This window comes from Citrus clementina, unplaced genomic scaffold (assembly GCF_000493195.1).
Source record: "Citrus clementina cultivar Clemenules unplaced genomic scaffold, Citrus_clementina_v1.0 scaffold_2, whole genome shotgun sequence".
Lineage (NCBI taxonomy): Eukaryota > Viridiplantae > Streptophyta > Magnoliopsida > Sapindales > Rutaceae > Citrus > Citrus x clementina.
In genome coordinates this window covers 34,361,923-34,380,968 of record NW_006262688.1, presented here as the reverse complement: position 1 = coordinate 34,380,968, position 19,046 = coordinate 34,361,923, and the positions used below count along the sequence as shown (strand labels likewise).

Here is a 19,046-nt window from a genome sequence, read left to right as displayed (position 1 = left end):
TCTCGCTAATATAAATGTTTAACGTATTAGAATAAAAAAGGGAGAAAATGACAAGGTCCTCGGTTAACCAACAAGTGCATAGATCAGCTGGTATGTGACTGTTTTAATTTAACGAAGTTCCTCAGTTCGAGACTTGGGAATGTAGTTGCATTAAATATTTATTGAGAAAGCTTGATTTTGCCGCCCTAGTAGTCATACCTAACTCGAATATGAATTAGTCGGGGTCCAATGTAATTTTCGGATATTAGATGATTTAATACGCTAAATAAAAAAAAAATTCTTTAATAGAGGTTTACTCTCAAATTTTCTTTCTCATTCACACATATGAGCGAAAGGAGACACCAAACAATTTTTTTGAGAGGAGTAATATAACTCGTGGTATGGCGGAGGGCGTGGCATGCTCTATCGATCTCATTGGCATTGGTGATGGGGCGTGTGCGATGCGCTTTGCAGACGAGACGCAGATTCGGGTGCGGTACCCCTGTGCATTTACATCTGTTGGATTGTGGTGCTTCCAATCTAGCGGCAAAATTCAGAAAATGACAAAATAGTGTGGTTAGTAGTAACCACGTAGGCAGGATAGCTGGACCCATACTTTTAACCGGTGGAATGAAAGCACAGGGTAAAACATAGACAAAAGAAAACACACAATGGCTGGCTCACATGGATATGTGAACTATGAACAGTTAAGCTATGAAAATAGGTGGTCATGGAAATAAATTGTTTTACTGTTAACTACAGAAATATTCAATGATCAATATTAATAAGACAACAGTGTGTGTGGATATAAAACGTATTGACCTATCACATTGTAAATGGGGAGCAGAAGTAACGAAAGAATTATGTTATTATAAACGAAGTCAATTAAATTTATACAAAGAGAATACAGGGACATTCTTTGCCGACACTCGAGAAAGGTCGACCACTGCACTTGAAGTTTATACTTTTTTATACCATATAGCATAAACTATGTATGCATGGAAACGAAATTCAAGCCAATTTTTTTGACTGTCATAGATTGGTTATGAATAAATGCCTCTGAACTCACCAATGATTAATACATATGCATAGGTTGAAACAAACATAGTAATTAAAGCTAGCTAATGGCTATTAACAATTTCCCTCGTGAAGTTCGTTTGCGCTTGAAACCCATGATTTTCTTGTTTTCTATAATCATCGGAGCCCCGCCCGCAGAATTCAAAAATAAAAGACACAGAATTATTATCACTTTCCACGTTTTTGTCGACCGTTGGGTAACCTGTTATTTCTCTCCCCAAAGTAATTCATTACTAATTACGGCTTCAGTGGCCAGTTCTCAGGCTTCTCACGCCGCCCCCTGACTAATGACTATGCTCCTAGCTTTTTCATGGAGACCAAAATACCCTCCGATGCAATTCGGAATCTAACAAAATAAAGAGGTTAACTTTGGTCAATTGGAAAACAAAAGGAGGAGAAAATTGTGCTAATATTTCTCCTGTCAATAGAAATAGAGTCCGTCCACAAAAAAAAACTGTTGCAAAATACAAAGCCTTTTCTCTTTGTCTCTCTTCTTATTTTATAAATAACGTAATTCTTACACACTCCAATCTAGACTATGGAGTAGTTTGTGTCTGTTTTTCTACTCATGCATCTGTCCGGTTTTAATCTCCCATGGATTGTTCAGATATCATAGACAGCTTAGACTCTCTTTGGTTCTACTCTAATATTGTTGTTTCTTCCTCAAGAACTGAGCAATCTTCTCATGCGGTTAGTGAGGATGCAGTCAAAGAAGCAGCATCAAAGCCTGCGAACCAAGTTGAAGAGGAAAAGGAGTCTCCAAGTGCAGAGAATTTGGTTCCAAGATACGGAGAATTCGTCGGCAAGGAGATGGAGGAATTTGCAAAGCCAGCAGAAGAGAGGAGGAAGACTAGTACTAGTTCTAGTACCAGTGCCAGTGGTAGAAGCAGAAGAAGAAGAAGAAGAAGAAGAAGAAGAAGAAGCTTAAAAAAGATTCTTGGAGAGCTTGATCATCATTCGGAGTTAGATTTTGGGTTTTTTGATGATGACGAGGAGACGACGAGCCGGCAGCATAACCAAGTCCTTGCAAGTGAATATCATCTTTGCATGAACATGAAGATGCCTCCACTGGATGATAACATGGCCATGAAAGAACATCTCAAGTCATGGGCTTATGCTGTTGCCTCTACAGTCAGATAGATGATCGATTCGATGCATACGTTGTGATGCGGGTCCCCATGATCAACTAATAAGCTTAATTAGCTATAGGAAGTTTTCCAAGAATTAACTCTAATTTGTCGTCTAAATGTTGTCTCTTTAGCTGGGTTTAGTTTTGGTGAGATGCCATGACATTAATCATGATATGTAGTAGGCTTTAATCAACTCTAATGAATTACGAATGATTAATCAACTTCGTTAACTTTCTTTCACCTCCTCTATTGTTTTTCTCTAGAATTTGAAATATTTTGATGCCGTGCTGTCGTGCTGTAATGGTTACGATAACGAAAACTAGTGTTCTGAAATAATGGAGACAACGAAGGCTTTAAAAATCTAAAAATTTTAGCTTGATCTTGATGTCAAGGATAAAATATTGGTACTTGGAAATTATGCCCAGAAAGCCAAGCTAGTTGAATTCGGGAAAATAAACAATTATTTTATACATTTCTCGCATTATTGCATTTTGAGAGCTCGGTCATAAGCTAGCAAATCTGTTCTACTCTATTCAAGGCCTTATGCTTATTGTATTTTCTTTCTACACAAGAATGAATTTTTCAAGAGGCCCAGATCGATGTTCTTTGTTTTAAGAATAATTAATTTTTAACTTTGAATCCTTCTGCAGTTTTGTATCATTTCTCACTAGAATTCTGGCTGACAATGTTCTCGAAACTGCCTAGAAGTTTCTTAATCATGCCAGTACATACACATTTTAAACTTCTTGAATTATTAGTGCAAACTATTTGCTTGCTCATCAAAGGAGCTTCTCGACGAGGTAATTAGACAAAGTATCAAATAGCTAGTAGTCTAATATATATACAATAAATATGCTTTTCACGTACATTCAACTATTAATTAACGTGACAATTAAGTAAATCATAAGAATTTTGATTATTTCTCAGCAAGCATCTCAGTCACATAACTGATTAACAACAGCAAGCCACTTAAATTAAACCAGAATTCTGATCAAACCTTGATAAAAAGCTTTATTGTACTCTTACAGAGTTAACTTTTGGCCTTTTTTGTACAAGCTGGTTATCAACCCCATTCCCATTCACGGATTCACTTTGAAATTCATTTGCTGCATCTCTTTCAAGACAGTTCTGTCTTCGATCGCTACGGTCCCAAAATATGAACTTTTCACACACACACCATTGAGAAATTTACTTTTACTTACGTGGGTAATTTCAACTTTTATCAGAGATCTCATCCACTTTTTAATTTCCTCGGACAGAGAGGTGCCAAAATTTATCATATGCCATTGTTAACTGCAAGAGCTCTCTGCATCAGGCATCAACTGCTGCAATGCTCTTCTAATTTGGAGAAAAATTGTTGCTAGAGTTCAAAAGATACGACACTATTAATTGTCACTACTCAAAACAAGCTTTTACATGTCCTGCCAACTTATGTTAGTCCAAAATCTTGGTTCACATGCAAGCACTGTAATTTCTACTTTTTGACCTTCTTGGTTCTAAAAGCTCTGGGTAGATATTATGTTACATTATATTATACGATCTATATTAGTTGAAAAGAGGGACGATCAAGTCAAGATTTTTGGCGTCTAGTATATATGCTTTATTGATGTGTTTCCTACTTTGGAATCTATGTGTTTACTTTCTTTTTGAAAGACGAATCCATATGTTAATTGATCCTTATGCCAACGAAATTGATTTTCATTTTCGTAAAGGGAATAAAATAAATTGACAATACTTCATCAGCAATATTCACAAGCAACTGCATGCGTATGAATTAAGAAACCAGTTCCCGGTGAAAAAGAAAGTGGTTTCTTAAGAATTTTATTCGATATTTCTGTTGTAGAATCTTTAATTTGAATGTGCCTTGTATTACTTCAATTAGTGTTCTTGTCATGCATTTTTTTTTTCTCTTTTTGACCCTTTTTCATAGGATTTTTCAGTCAGTGCTTTGTCTATTGAGAAGTAAGATTCATTACATTCCCCGAACTAGTGTACTTTTAAGTTAAGTAAATTTATCTCTTTTCATCTAGTTTCACCCAAAAAAAAAAAAAAGAACTTTATGTTTATTTCTTATAAACATATATACTTATTTTTATTATATAATACTTATATACTTATTTTTAAGGTTACAATCTTTTTACAAATTAACTTATTGAAAAATAACATCTGAGTACAACAAGTATCATCTCTAAAACTTTAATACTAAATAATTACAAAACCTTACATTTTATTACTTTCCATTATTATTGTTAGTTAACTGCTGACACCATGCTGATATAATAGGGGCAAAAGTGTCCTTGTATTGATATTTTGTAAACTCATTAATATGATTTGTATTTTTCAAAGTAAGGGTAAAATTAGTATTTTAAAGGTCAACAAACTGTCAACCAATAGTCTTAACAAAAAAAAAAAAGGTAGTAAAACTTAATATTTTATAATTCTTTAGCTGTAAAGTGTTAGGGTACTATACTTATTGCACATAGTTGTTAGGGTAAAACTATGGTACCACAATGGTACTATACCACAGCTGGATCCAGCCATTGGATCCAACTCACAGTTTTCACCATAGCTAGATCTAATGGTTGGATTCAGCTGTGGTATGGTACCACTATAGTACCATAGCTGGACCCTAGTTGTTATTTCCCAATAACTTAAAGTAGCAAAAGAGTAATTATCCTTATTTTTTGAATGGAAAATAAACCTTTCATTGCTTCACAACACATCAAATACAGATTGAATTTTTGCTGGTATTGAGTCTAACCAGACAGCACTAGTTTTTCCCCCTAAGCCAAATTTGGCTAAATTATGGGCATGAGCATTATAGGTCCTGAGAACATACTGGATTGTACATTTATGAAATTCTTTGCTCTGTTTTTTAATCTCAGCAATTACCTAAAAGATTTATGTTTTGCTACCCTTTGTGTTGTTTATCAACTCTACCACTTTCAAGTAGTCAGTTTTTACAATCAACGAGGTTATGTTTGCTTTTCTTACCACCTGGATACCCCATTGAACAGCCTCAGCCTCTATATAACTAACACATTCTTTTATGTAGGTCTGCTAAACCCTAGCAACAACCACCTTGGCCTCTGAATTTCTTATTACAGCTCCCAACCTTACCATTTGATCGTTGCTATTTATGACTGCATCCACATTGACCTTAAGGCAATTTTCAAGAGGAGAGGACCACTGTTGCAGCTTCTCCTTTATGAAATTATCAATGTGAGAGTTGTCTGGTGCCCTTACTCTCTGGTAAGCAGCCAAGATTGATTCAGCTTTTGCTGCTGCAACCTATGGTTCCACCATTTTATCTTAAAAAATGAACTTGTTTCTTGAGAACCACACTACCCAGCAATAAGCTACCCAAAGTTCAAGCTCAGTTTTGATTAGTCTTCTAGCCAAATCTTGGAATATACTGAGCATGTCCCAAGATTGAACATTAAAACTTTAGGGATATAGGGGGGATAGGCCTTGGGACCTACTTTTTTAGTTGCTTTACAGTCCAAAAGAGCATGAATGATAGTTTCAGCACTCCTCTTGCACCTTTGACATATTGGTTCCTATAGAATTTTCAGTTTCCATAGTTTTTCTACAGTGGGCAAGAGATCTTTTACGATCTTTTACAGCTCTCCACATGAAGATTTTGAGTTTTTCAGGCAGCTCAAGAGTCCAAAGAACAATTCCAGTGGTTTATGTTGATCTGCTAGCTACTGGAAGCTTCTGGAAACTTGATTTTGAGTGCAAGCTTATACCCACTTTTTACTGAGTATTCCCTACTTTTGTCAAAGTGACACATAGGTTCATCCTTAACCTGATCTTTTGGTAATGGAATCTTAAGGATCACGGCTATATCTTCTTGCATGAAGTGATAGTTCAGCTTTCCTTTATCCCACTGTTTTTCCTCATTTATCAAGTCTGCCACAACTAAGTCCTTAAGCAAAATTGGAGGAGAAAACGACTTGAAGGTATCTGGCCTTGGTAGCCAGTTATTTTTATACACTGAGATCCTTCTGCCATTGCCTACACGCCATCTAAAGCCTCTTTTAATTACTTTTCTGCCCCATAAGATACTCCTCCAGATGAATGACGGATTGGAGCCTACACTTACACTTAGGAAGCTGAAGCTTCTGTAATACCGAGCCTGTAAAACCTTTGAGACTAGAGAACTAGGACACTAAAGAAGCCTCCACCCTTGTTTGGCCACGAGAGCTTGATTAAAACAAGTAAAATCTCTAAACCCCATCCCACCCCTACTTTTTGCATGGCTGAGCTTTTCCCACCTTGTCCAATGAATGCCCTGCTTATCCTCTTTTTATCCCTACCAAAATCTCGCTATAGCCCTTTGAATGCCATCACACAAACCCCTTGGAAGCTTAAAAACGCTCATTGCATAAGGTGTGATTGCTTGAGCTGCTGCTTTGATAAAGACTTTTCTACCCCCACTTGAAAACATCTTATGATTCCAGCTTGAAATTTTATGCAGCACCTTAAGTTTAACATCGTTAAAGAAACTCATCTTATTTCTATCGATCATTAAGGGAAACCCTAGGTATTTCTCGTATTTGGAGACCACTTTGAGTTTAAAAATGACCACTTTGAGTAATTACCCTAATTTTTATTATAAAATACATGTGTACTTATTTCTTATAAGATTGATATAGGGACGACGTTGGAGCGGACTAAATTCTCCTCCATTATTCACCTAATTAAAAATTTAGCCCCCATTCCCCATTCAATTTTTTAATAAATTTAGTATGTAAAATCCTCAGGTCAGGACCAATTTACCTATTCTCATCCTATTCCCCAATTTCCTAGTACATACTAAGACATAATTCCAAACTCTAAATGTTAGTTGAGATGTGGCTTGATTTTGTACTCCCCTCCTCATCCAACCCAAACCCAATATCCATAAATATTATAGTTATTGTTAATCGAAATTACCCATGAAAGATTTTGTGATTCCTACTAGATCCTATGAAACTCAATCAACACCATCAGTGGGGCGACGTTGCTTTAATGATTCTTTTGAACCGAAGCAAGTTTTAGTTATGGGCTTACGGCCTGAATCATCAACACTCGGGCTACAGAGGCTGAGGAAACGAGGCCCAAACCCAATAAGAAAATAGAAGAACAACACTGCCCCGACCGACAAGCCTTTGGGAGGGCCGACGGGTCGGCACGAGTATGACGGAGGCAGAGGCGAAGCCACGACGGTTGAGAGGTCACAAGGCCACTGCCACGTGCTGCATAGCCTCACGTGACCGCCCTGGCTTTGTTGCCACTTCTGGGGAGGTACTAGTTTATATTCATCGAACTTTCTGGTTTCGATTTCTATTTACTATAATAATGAACTCATATTAATCGGTTCATTAATTAATGAAAAATAGGATGGTTGCGTTTGCTGGTTTGATTTGAGAAGCAAAGACGTGCAGCTTGTCACTGATGTTGGAAATGGACCTGTTACTTCACTTTGTTTCAAGTCAGGTGATTTTCTTCAATACTTGTCTTTGCTCTGTTAGCGACTTTTGTATCTTACTGTACCTTGCGAGTGTTTCTGTATTGTGTGTGTGTGTGTTTGTTTGAGTAAAAGCACCTTTCTTTTTGAAAAGCACTTGAGACTACTTCCTAGAAAGGCACCTAGTTAGTTAGCACTTGAATCTCTAACGAGCATAAAAGAGCTAGTTGCAAATGTTTAGACTTGAATGATTGTATGCAACTTCTGAAAGCTGCTGACTCATATTTCTTGTTAATGATCATTGTCGAATGCAGGGAATGAAGACATTATCTACGTTTCCTCGGGAAAGGAAGTCAAATCTTTTGATGTGCATATGGTAACCCTCTTTTGTTCTAAGCATAATTCCTCAACGATAATCCCTGTTTCTCTTCTGCACTAACCTATCATTCTCCATGCATTTCAAGCCTGCATCGTGGAGGCCATTAGAGAGCTACAACTATAACAAAGAGGAGATAAATCAGGTAACGTGGATAATATATAGTTAGATTTTTGAACTGTGTTACTCTTTGTGTTTATCTGCCTTTTTATTGGAGTTGATTGGCTTATTGTTCTAGCATATGCCCAAATTGTGAGATCTTGATGGTTGTATCTAATAGTGATGATACATCGCAAGCTGTCTAAAGTGAAGCTTGTTTCACAAGTGCAGATCGTGTGCAATCCTAAGTCATCTTTTCTTGCTTGCGCAGATGATGGTGGTGATGTTAAGGTATTGAGATTTCTCGCAGTCATATTATTGATAATTCATAATTGCAAATATTGTTTGTTATGTTATTTCTAGTTTTGGTTTGGATGTCTCTTTTTCTCTATCTCACTGGCTTTTACAAAGAATTCAACATTGTAATGCTTAACAGCATCTTTTATTTCCTGTTGCCTGAAACTAGGGAAAAAAATGTATCTATTTTTTCAGTGACGCTTTTGTTTCTGAATAATTGCTTATAATCATTCATCTGGCAGATCATTGATATTCGCCAGCATTGCCTTTATAAAACACTGAGAGCTGGCCATTCAAGTGTATCCTACCTCATATGTTACAAGCTTACCTTATTGTTGTCCTTTAACATGCACCTTGTAAGCATGAAACATGGGCTTGGTTTCTCATAAATATCTCTGCTGTGTATCTGATGCAATGACAGTTTTCTTTCTTCTAGAAAAATTCATATAAATGTTGTATGAAACTATCTAGAAATTAGTTTAGAGCCTTTTTTTTTTCTTTTTTTTTTGGGGGGGGGGGGGGGGTTATTTACTTAATTTCTCTTACTTGGAGGCTTTTAATCATAATTCTGTCACCTTAACTATGCATCATAGATCTGTAGCAGTGTGCAATTCATACCCTGGAAACCTTGGGAAGGTAATATTTTTCAAGTTTATGGTTCTGGTTGATGTTTGGAACTGTATTGCTTAAGTGTGAAATTTGTACAATTCTGCTATAAGTTGGGTCTGTTAGACCAAGTCACGAAGAAGATGACTTTTCATCTTTTACTTCAGCATAATCAATCAAACATGCATCTTAAATACTCTGGTGTCTGTTTTTTTTCTTCTTCTTTTTGTCCCCTTTTTGGGCAATCCTGACAGTCATTTCTGGAGGTCTGGATTCGAAGCTTGTCATGTGGGACTTCTCCAAAGGGCGTCCAAACAAGATTGTGAATTTTGGTACGATACGAGTCTTAATTTTGTTTGCCTTGTAATATTTCATGATATATGTACACAAGTTTTATGTCTTTTAAAAGTTATGGTTGGTGTTGCCTCTCCCTTGGTAGGTTTTTGAAAAACATACATCTTAAACCGTAAGGAGTGCTAACATGAAGTCAATCCTGATGGCCCTAAAAACTAAAAGGGAGTTTACATTGGTCTTATGTTTCTACTGGTCTTTTAGATTTTATTCACATGCTTTGTTTGTCGCAGGCTTACCTGAAAACAATGGTAATTCTGGGCAATGCTATAACCCTGCTTTTGTGCATGCAATAGCAATTCCAGATGCTGATATGTTAGACAAAACAAAAAAAATATGTGTCGTTGCTAAGGGTGATGGTGTTGTTGATGTGATCAATATTGAATCAGAACTTAATATAAGTAGGTCAAAAAGTACCACAAAACCGCTGAAGGGCTCTCAATCCACATCAAAAGTTAATATTCGGGATGCAGAAATGGAAATTCTAGATCATAGTGGTGGAAAGAGGCTGCATCTAGATTATTCTGTTGGTGGCCATACTGCTGCTGCTTCTTGTGTGGCATTTTCAATGTTTGGGGAGAGGGGAAAGTATTTAATCTCAGGTGGTAATGATAAGTTGGTAAAGGTCTGGGATTGCTCCAGATTTCAGGGGGTGCAGACTAGTATCAACAATGATCTTCTAATTAAGAACATCAATTTGAACAAAAAGGTAAGCTTTGGTGGAAGTCTTGTGGTCGGGTTTTGTACTTGTCAATTTTTCTTTATTATTATTATTATTATTTTAAGTTTTTATTTCTGTCTCTCACTACGGCAGGTTAATTGGCTCTGCACAACCCCTACTGAATCTGAAAACCTTGTTGTCTGTGACACTTCCAAAGTAGTGAAGGTCTATTCAATTTCATAGATCGAAGCCGCCGTTATCTGACTGAAAAATTCGTATTCCTGGCGAGCATGGCCCAGAAACCTGTATTGCTTTTATTGGAGTTTTACTGTTATTGAGAAATACACCTCGATGATCTTAAGGTGGCTGCACATAGGTGTCCCTGACCAACTGTGTTAGATAGCCTCGCTGTTGTTGGTCCAGTAATATATCTTTGCCATGTAACATGATTCGGTCTATTAACGTGCATGAATATCTTTTGTTTCTTGAAATTATTAATATAATCGAATCACTTAGCTAGTGATTCGCCGGATCTGTGTCTGATCTCTAACAAATTTTGGAATGTTTTGCAAGTTCTGTGTCAATTTATTAGTGAAACAGCCTCAAGTAATTACTTGAAAGAGAGCTAAAAAGATACAGTCCTTTTTTTTTTTTTGGTGAATTATGCAAATTCTATTCGGATATCCCTATTCCTCATTTAGGCATCTAGCGATTTAATTGACGAACACCGAAAGCAAGACAACAATCTTTTTGTCAGATTTTGTTTGAACAATGATATTTATTCAGAAAATTTTGATAAAATGTTACTAGAGACAAGGTAAAACTGAAATAGAGACACTTCCTTGACAAAACAATGATATTTTCACAGGAAATGTAATAAACTGTTAATTATTATTTTTTAATAAGGCCCTATCTTTACTTATTTTTGTCTTTTTTTTTTTTTTCGTTTTGTGCTGTGTTGCACAGTTTTATTCGGTCTAGTAGGACCAACAAAGCGCACCTCATGCCGGTTTCAACGGCCGTGACCCAACCGCGTACATACGTATCTGAGTAGAGATGCAATGGGTAGGGTAAGGTGCGGCTTGCACCGTCAAAAAAATTTAAATTACCAAACCTTCACTGCGGACACAGCAGGATTCAATTTTTCATTTTCTTTGAAAAACCCGTATATTACGAATTTGAATAATTATCAAATCTGCACTGGCATCCAATAAATTTATTGCGGGTGCCCAACTTAAAAATATAAATTATTGGATACACACACAAGTGAATTAATTTAACTTTAATTAGATTGAGACAAAATTACCGATATTTTAGATTGAGATTAAACATTAGCACAAAATCCAGTTCCTTTTCAATAGTATACTATCCCTCCTTATAATAAACAAACGAAACCAAAAGCAAATAGCTAGTAATTAACTTAGGTACCTGCTAAGCTTTACAGCAACCTGTACAAAACAGTATCAATATGCAATGCTTGGACAATCAGCGACACTGACATTTTAATCAATACCGTAAAAACAGAAAAAAAAAAAAAAGTTTAGTACTTTTCCACGCCCAATTGATTAACTGATCAGCTCGTTATCAAACTTTTAGTTAGGTCTAACTATTGTTAATTTTACCTTATATTTTCTTGATTAAAATGTCAAAAATTACACAATTTAAAAGATAAAGAAATGTTATGTGGGTTAGCAAGATATATATATTTTTAAAAAAATTAAATTCGTCTGCTATCTGCATCATTTTAATTTATATTACTAAAACCATCCATTATCCGTAAAATTACCGTTTAGTAGAGAGGTTTGTAAGGCGGGTAACTACAGATTTGTGGGCAAAATTGCTATCCCTCTGTACAGGGGACTTGATAGAGAAGAAATGTCAGTTAAAGATGTACCCTGCTCAACCGAAACCTTCCTTCAACTTCCCGCAAAAATTTCAAATCTTTTCAGAAGAGAATGCAACAGAGACATTGCTTCTCACCTCTCCTTGCCTGCAAAGCATTGACACCAACACCTCAACTCTCCAACCACCGCCCTCTTATTAGCATTAAAAAAAAAATGACATCGCCTTGTTTTCACAACAAACTCCAAAACGCCCTAGCTTTGGTTAGTGTCATTCTTATAAAAACGACACCCAAACAGGGGTTCTTGTATTGGGTGGGTTGTTTGGAGAAGTGTATTCAGGATGATGCAATCTGGGGCTCCTGTATGCAACACTTGCGGTGATCAAGTGGGGTTTACTGCTAACGGGGAAGTGTTTGTAGCTTGCAGTGAGTGTAATTTCCCCATTTGCAAGTCTTGTTTCGATGATGAGATCAAGGAAGGCCGCAAAGCTTGCTTGCGCTGTGCCTCTCCTTATGATGGTAAGTCTCTCTAGTTTGCAAACGTTTCAGTTTCGGCTTTACAAGGTTTGATTTTTGCGTACTAGAATGTGAGTTACTCATTTGCTTATTGCTGATGTTACTTGTTTTATTAGTAGATTCATTCTTTTTCACTGTAGTATTCAACGATGCTTTGTTAAAGATAAATTGGTGAAGTTGTAGACTAACTTATGAACGTCTTGGAATTTGGATGATTGGCAATAGAGAAAGAAGAATTTCTTAAGCACTTAGTAGGGATCATTGTCTAAGATTTTTATTCTCAATTTTCTCACTGCTCAAGTGAATCTTGTGAATAATGAGAGAAAAGCAAGAGAATGCTAATACACCTTGGAATTGATAGTGAGTCCTGAACACAGTTAGCGACGGTCCTTCCATTTTGACAGGGTTGATCTCAGTTTCCTGTAATATGATTTTCTTTTTCCAGTTAATTTGTGGCCCTTTGTCGTTCAATATGCTAATTGCATTGCTTTAAAATCACCAGAGAACTTGTTGGATGATGTTGGAACTAAAGAATCTGGCAATCGATCCACGGTGGCAGCTCAACTCAGTAATTCCGAGGTATGACTGTCTTCATATTGACTCCCTAATTCTTGCTAGCTGTTTATGTGCAAAGTCTCATGATATAATCATGTTGACGGCATTAATTCCACCATGTATCTTGGTTTATACAGAACACTGGAATTCATGCAAGACACGTAAGTAATGTATCTACGGTGGACAGCGGTAAGTTTCTCCGACATGTTGCATCATATTTGTCACACTTCTACAAGCTTTAATAAATCATTATCGATTATTGTCTAATCTGGTGTTTTTCATGAAGAATACAATGACGAATCGGGGAATCCAATTTGGAAAAATAGAGTAGAGAGTTGGAAGGACAAAAAGAACAAGAAGAAAAAGACTGCGGCAAAGGCTGAAAAAGAGGCTGAAGTTCCACCTGCGCAGCAGATGGAAGAGAATCAGCAGTGAGTATATGGCTGCAATGCCAACTGGAATCAAATTAGTGTTAATACCTGTTTTTCTACGTTCTCATCATCTTCTACTGCAATCTGACTTGCTATGGTTTTATAATAAAGCATATATCACTTAGATTCATGTTTGCTTTTGCAGGTCCCCGGAGGCTGCACTGCCACTTTCTACTCTTATTCCGGTTCCAAGAAGCAAACTTGGACCTTACAGAACTGTGATTATAGTGCGACTAATCATTCTGGGGCTTTTCTTCCATTACCGAGTGACACATCCTGTAGACAGTGCTCTCGGTCTATGGCTCACTTCGGTCATTTGTGAGATCTGGTTTGCTTTTTCTTGGGTGTTGGATCAGTTCCCCAAATGGTCTCCCGTTGATAGGGAAACATACATCGACAGGCTTTCTGCAAGGTACATCTCTCTTGAATCCAAAACTTCCGCACATTGCTTTCAGCGGACAGTGAGAGAGCTATCAGTTGTTAGTAGTAAAGCGAATATTGGAGCTATCAATACTTAGTAATAAAGCAAATATTACCTCTGTATATACCTGTCTGTTTTCATGCTTAGTGCGTAGATAAAATGGTTCCATTTGTTTGGCACGCCAGGTTTGAAAGAGAGGGTGAACCCTCCGAGCTTGCTGCCGTGGATTTCTTTGTGAGTACAGTTGACCCGTTGAAGGAACCTCCATTGATCACTGCCAATACGGTGCTTTCCATCCTTGCTTTGGACTACCCTGTGGACAAAGTCTCCTGCTATGTATCTGATGATGGTGCTGCCATGCTTACATTTGAAACTCTAGTACAAACAGCTGACTTTGCTAGGAAATGGGTTCCATTCTGCAAGAAGTTCTCAATTGAACCCCGGGCACCTGAGTTCTACTTCTCACAGAAGATTGATTACTTGAAGGACAAAATTCAACCTTCTTTTGTAAAAGAGCGCAGGGCCATGAAAGTAAGTATTTGAGGCTAAATCTAGACACAAAGTGTTGAATGCTTGTGAATAAGTAATGTGTTAAAAATTTGCACAGCAGCCTTATTATATCTTATGTTTTCTTTTTGTTACAGAGAGATTATGAAGAGTACAAAGTCAGAATTAATGCTTTGGTAGCAAAGGCTCAAAAAACACCTGAAGAAGGATGGACAATGCAAGATGGAACATCTTGGCCAGGAAATAACACACGTGACCATCCTGGCATGATTCAGGTTAAACCATCTATCTTTTGCTTTAGTTATCTGTTTATTATATATACTATTAATCAAATAAGAATTTTGTAATTTTGAGCAATCCTGATATCTGATTACTTGGAAGGGTAGACAAAGAAATCACCAAGTTTGACTGCTGCCACTATGTGTAATTTAAGCTGTAGAAAAATATTTTTTATGTTTCTGTATAAACAACCGATCAATACATTCTTATATATACGCAGCCTAACTACTTATCTTGGGAGAATAGTCTATCCCTACAGGTCAGCAACCAACCCCTACAAATCAGAATCAAAACATTTACGACTAACTACAGAACAGTAGGAAACTGCCTCAATTAGATATTTTAATGCCTCTATTATAGACTTGAAGTTTAAGACAATCGACTGGTGGTTATTTAGGCGCTGGTTCTAGAAACAATGGAAACATGTTGTAGATTTGTTTTAGAAATATTCGAATCTGTAAAGTTCTGGGTATTTTCAGAAAGCTTGGTAACTCTATGTAGGGCCTAAACTGTTTCTTGCATCCTTTCAATAGATCACTTAAGCGTGCATCAGATATCGGTCTCTGTGCATTCATATGTACATCACTTAGGTTAAATTCTGACACAAGTGCTGTTTTGCCCTTTTCAGGTTTTCCTTGGACACAGCGGTGCCTGCGACATTGAGGGAAATGAACTTCCTCGACTGGTATATGTTTCCAGAGAGAAAAGGCCTGGCTACCAACACCACAAAAAAGCTGGTGCAGAAAATGCTCTGGTATGTGCACACGGTTTAAGATTACTAGTGTACAGAACACGATTTAATGTCATATTAAGACTGCAATGAATGGGTTCGTACAGGTGAGGGTATCTGCAGTTCTCACTAATGCTCCTTACATCCTCAATCTCGATTGTGACCACTATGTTAACAATAGCAAGGCAGTTCGAGAGGCCATGTGCTTCATGATGGACCCTCAAGTTGGTCGAGACGTATGCTATGTGCAGTTCCCTCAGAGATTTGATGGCATTGATAAGAGTGATAGATATGCCAATCGCAACATAGTTTTCTTCGACGTAAGCTTAATCTAGTTCATAAGTTCAATCTCCTCAGCAAATGTTGACTAATTGTCATGCTGAGTATAAATTGCATCATTCTATGTATAAGTTCAATTTTTGAGAATTCAGCAGCAAAATAATATCTTAATAACTGTGCGAATACCTGAATTTCGAGCATTCTCATTCCCAACTATTTTTGGATTTTAATCTCAGGTTAACATGAAAGGACTGGATGGAATCCAAGGACCTATGTATGTGGGTACAGGTTGTATGTTCAACAGACAAGCACTTTATGGCTATGGACCTCCTACAATGCCCACCTTACCCAAGACTTCCTCATCTTGCACATGGTGTGGCTGCTGCTCCTGCTGCTGCCCCTCTAAGAAGCCCAGTAAAGATCTCTCGGAGGCTTACCGAGATGCAAAACGTGAAGAACTAGATGCTGCTATCTTTAACCTCAAGGAGATTGATAGTAAGTTCGAATTTCTAAGCTATTAAAGTTACGCTAATAATCAACAGAGTTCTCAATTAATATTTTATGTTTGGGTTTCTCCTGCAGATTATGATGACTATGAGAGGTCAATGCTGATCTCGCAGATGAGTTTTGAGAAGACTTTTGGCTTATCTTCTGTCTTCATCGAGTCCACACTAATGGAAAATGGAGGAGTTCCTGATTCCGCCAATCCTTCAACCCTTATCAAGGAAGCAATTCATGTCATAAGCTGTGGCTACGAAGAGAAGACCGAATGGGGAAAAGAGGTGGAGCATTTATTCTTGCTCTAGTGGCACTCGTTCACTTTACTGCAATTTTCTTCAACAGTACTCAGGCATTTCACCCACTTAATGGACTACTAATTCAGATGTTTGGTTTCAATCTTCTTTTTCTCAGATTGGTTGGATTTATGGATCGGTTACTGAGGATATCTTAACAGGTTTCAAGATGCATTGCCGAGGATGGAGGTCATTATACTGCATGCCCTTAAGGCCTGCTTTCAAAGGATCTGCACCCATCAACCTTTCTGATCGGCTTCACCAGGTTCTTCGGTGGGCACTCGGGTCTGTAGAGATTTTCCTGAGTAGACACTGTCCCCTCTGGTATGGTTTTGGAGGAGGCCGCCTCAAATTGTTGCAAAGGCTGGCATACATAAACACCATTGTCTACCCATTTACTTCACTCCCTCTCATTGCCTATTGCTCATTGCCTGCAATTTGCCTTCTCACGGGAAAATTCATTATACCAACGGTAAATTCCTGCCATATTCGTTTACACTTTTGCATAGTTAGTTAGCTTTTAAGTAGAGAACTAACTTGATAACTTTTTCTACACTTGGTTCCAGCTCTCAAACCTGGCAAGCGTTCTGTTTCTTGGGCTCTTCCTCTCCATCATTGCGACCAGTGTGCTTGAACTACGATGGAGTGGGGTCACTATTGAGGACCTATGGCGTAACGAGCAGTTTTGGGTGATTGGAGGCGTTTCGGCTCATCTGTTTGCTGTCTTCCAAGGATTTCTAAAGATGCTGGCAGGCCTTGACACCAACTTCACAGTCACTTCAAAAGCAGCAGATGATTTGGAATTCGGAGAACTCTACATCATCAAGTGGACAACACTTCTAATTCCTCCAACATCTCTTATCATTGTCAACATGGTAGGCGTTGTTGCTGGATTCTCTGATGCATTGAACAAAGGATATGAAGCATGGGGACCGCTTTTCGGCAAAGTGTTCTTTGCCTTTTGGGTGATTGTTCATCTATATCCATTCCTCAAGGGTCTCATGGGTCGCCAAAACAGAACTCCAACCATTGTTGTTTTATGGTCAGTGCTGTTGGCTTCGGTCTTCTCTCTTGTCTGGGTCAAGATCGATCCCTTCGTCGAGAAAACCAACAGCGCTACCCTTGGCCAAACCTGCATCTCCATAGATTGCTGAGTGAGTTACTACGAAGAACCTCACCATTTTTTGGGGGAATTCAAGATCACATTTTGTATTGATATTATTTTCTTTATTGACTGATGCAAATACAGTGTGTTAGATTCAAGTTGCTAAAGATTGGTTGTAACTTCCCTTCTATGAAAACAAAAGCAGTAGAGAGAATGAATGAGATGAGCCTTCTGTTGAATTAATTTCTTGGGAATTTCTTGAATTTATCATTTTTATTTTATTTCTGAAAAGGAGCTTGATTTAGCGACACTAGATTTTGGTTGGCTGCCTTGCCTTCTTCATGTGAGCAAAAGAAATTGCCTCTCCAACGGTCACACGACCACAAATCCATTATATTTGACCGTTTGTTTCCCACTCAAAAATGAAAAGATATAAATTTGGTCCTACCAATTTTTGCTTAGAAAAAAAGTCAAACACTGGAATTTTACATATACTGTACGCTCACTCTAATAATTAATGCTAACGAAACTATTAGAGAAGATAAATAATTACCAAGTATGCATTCTAAAATCTAAATCCACTTTTTATTTTTTTGGAAAAAAAAATTTTATTGGAGCGGTTAGATAAATAATTGGTTGAGAATTTAGTTATAGTTAATCAAATCAGCATCCACAATGATAAAGCGGCATTGATTTCATGGCACCCTTTTTTTACATTCGGTTGCATTCAAATCATATTTTTGCATTTTATTTCATTTCACTACATCCAAAGTGTCTGGCTCTCAATTGCATTCAATTATTTTTTCTTTTAATTGCAAATGAAGGGGAAAAAAAAAAAAAAGAGCCAATTTAATTGTAATTGAACTCATCTACCAAAAAGACTCAACAAAACACCCCCCACATCCCTTTTTCGCATATAATATAAAGCATGATAGCAAACGCCTTGAAGTTGAAGATATATTTGTCAAAGAAATAATAATAATAATAAATTAGCAAAAGTCCTCGGCAAATTGTTTTGGCTTCCTTGCATTTTTTAAAATTATCATTATTCAGTTCATTGGGAAAAAGGGAAGGAAAACGTAACAGAGAGGAAACTATAAAAGTTAAATGATGTGTGTATGTCCGAGAAGTTATATCTTTTTATATTTGATTGCGTAAACAAAGAGCAAATGGTCACTTGCCTTTGATAGCAACTAGATCGGCAGGTTCCTAATCCTATTGTCAAGACTTTTATCTATTTATTTATTTATTTATTTGTTTGTTTGTTTCTGAAAGACAAGAACTTTAAAAATACACTTAATATATATACATGATAAAAATTAATCAATGCAATAATAGATGGTAAAATTTTACAACTGAATTTATTATTTACGAAACAAAAAGGGGATTAAAACAAGTTAATTGAGTATGGAATCTAGCTAATAAATGTGGTCATTAGTTTCCGAAATTTGAAAAAAGAGAGGTCATGGTGCATGGTGGTTAAGGTTGGGCAAAATCATGTTCAGATCAACACGATTAGATTTCGGATTGATTGAATTGGATAAAAAATTATTCA

At 37.1% G+C, this 19,046-nt stretch overlaps 2 protein-coding genes across 2 annotated transcripts; both read left to right on the top strand.

Moving 5' to 3' along the window:
* Window positions 1-7,356: 7,356 nt before the first annotated feature.
* LOC18053216 (WD repeat-containing protein 53) lies at window positions 7,357-10,627 on the top strand. The gene is made up of 10 exons (XM_006449475.2): window positions 7,357-7,478; window positions 7,574-7,670; window positions 7,956-8,017; window positions 8,106-8,162; window positions 8,348-8,407; window positions 8,656-8,712; window positions 9,007-9,049; window positions 9,274-9,351; window positions 9,604-10,079; window positions 10,185-10,627. Exons 1-10 carry the CDS (start codon window positions 7,371-7,373, stop codon window positions 10,272-10,274), a joined length of 1,128 nt encoding a protein of 375 aa, XP_006449538.1. The 5' UTR covers window positions 7,357-7,370; the 3' UTR covers window positions 10,275-10,627.
* Window positions 10,628-12,123: 1,496 nt separating this feature from the next.
* LOC18053215 (cellulose synthase A catalytic subunit 8 [UDP-forming]) lies at window positions 12,124-17,717 on the top strand. Its single transcript, XM_006449474.2, has 13 exons — window positions 12,124-12,393; window positions 12,893-12,969; window positions 13,083-13,134; window positions 13,232-13,376; window positions 13,522-13,788; window positions 13,983-14,328; window positions 14,442-14,579; window positions 15,212-15,337; window positions 15,421-15,633; window positions 15,829-16,087; window positions 16,175-16,374; window positions 16,505-16,858; window positions 16,953-17,717. The coding sequence occupies exons 1-13, from the start codon at window positions 12,216-12,218 to the stop codon at window positions 17,538-17,540; spliced, it is 2,943 nt and encodes a 980-aa protein (XP_006449537.1). The 5' UTR covers window positions 12,124-12,215; the 3' UTR covers window positions 17,541-17,717.
* The last annotated feature ends 1,329 nt before the right edge of the window (window positions 17,718-19,046 follow it).

Bases quoted from the DNA above. Each gene is read 5' to 3' on its own strand.
- LOC18053216 (XM_006449475.2), top strand. From the start codon at position 7,371: ATGACGGAGGCAGAGGCGAAGCCACGACGGTTGAGAGGTCACAAGGCC. The intron at 7,479-7,573 runs GTACTAGTTTAT...AATGAAAAATAG, and splicing joins TTGTTGCCACTTCTGGGGAG to GATGGTTGCGTTTGCTGGTT. The intron at 9,352-9,603 runs GTACGATACGAG...TGTTTGTCGCAG, and splicing joins AAACAAGATTGTGAATTTTG to GCTTACCTGAAAACAATGGT.
- LOC18053215 (XM_006449474.2), top strand. From the start codon at position 12,216: ATGATGCAATCTGGGGCTCCTGTATGCAACACTTGCGGTGATCAAGTG. The intron at 14,580-15,211 runs GTTAAACCATCT...TGCCCTTTTCAG, and splicing joins ACCATCCTGGCATGATTCAG to GTTTTCCTTGGACACAGCGG. The intron at 15,338-15,420 runs GTATGTGCACAC...GGGTTCGTACAG, and splicing joins CTGGTGCAGAAAATGCTCTG to GTGAGGGTATCTGCAGTTCT.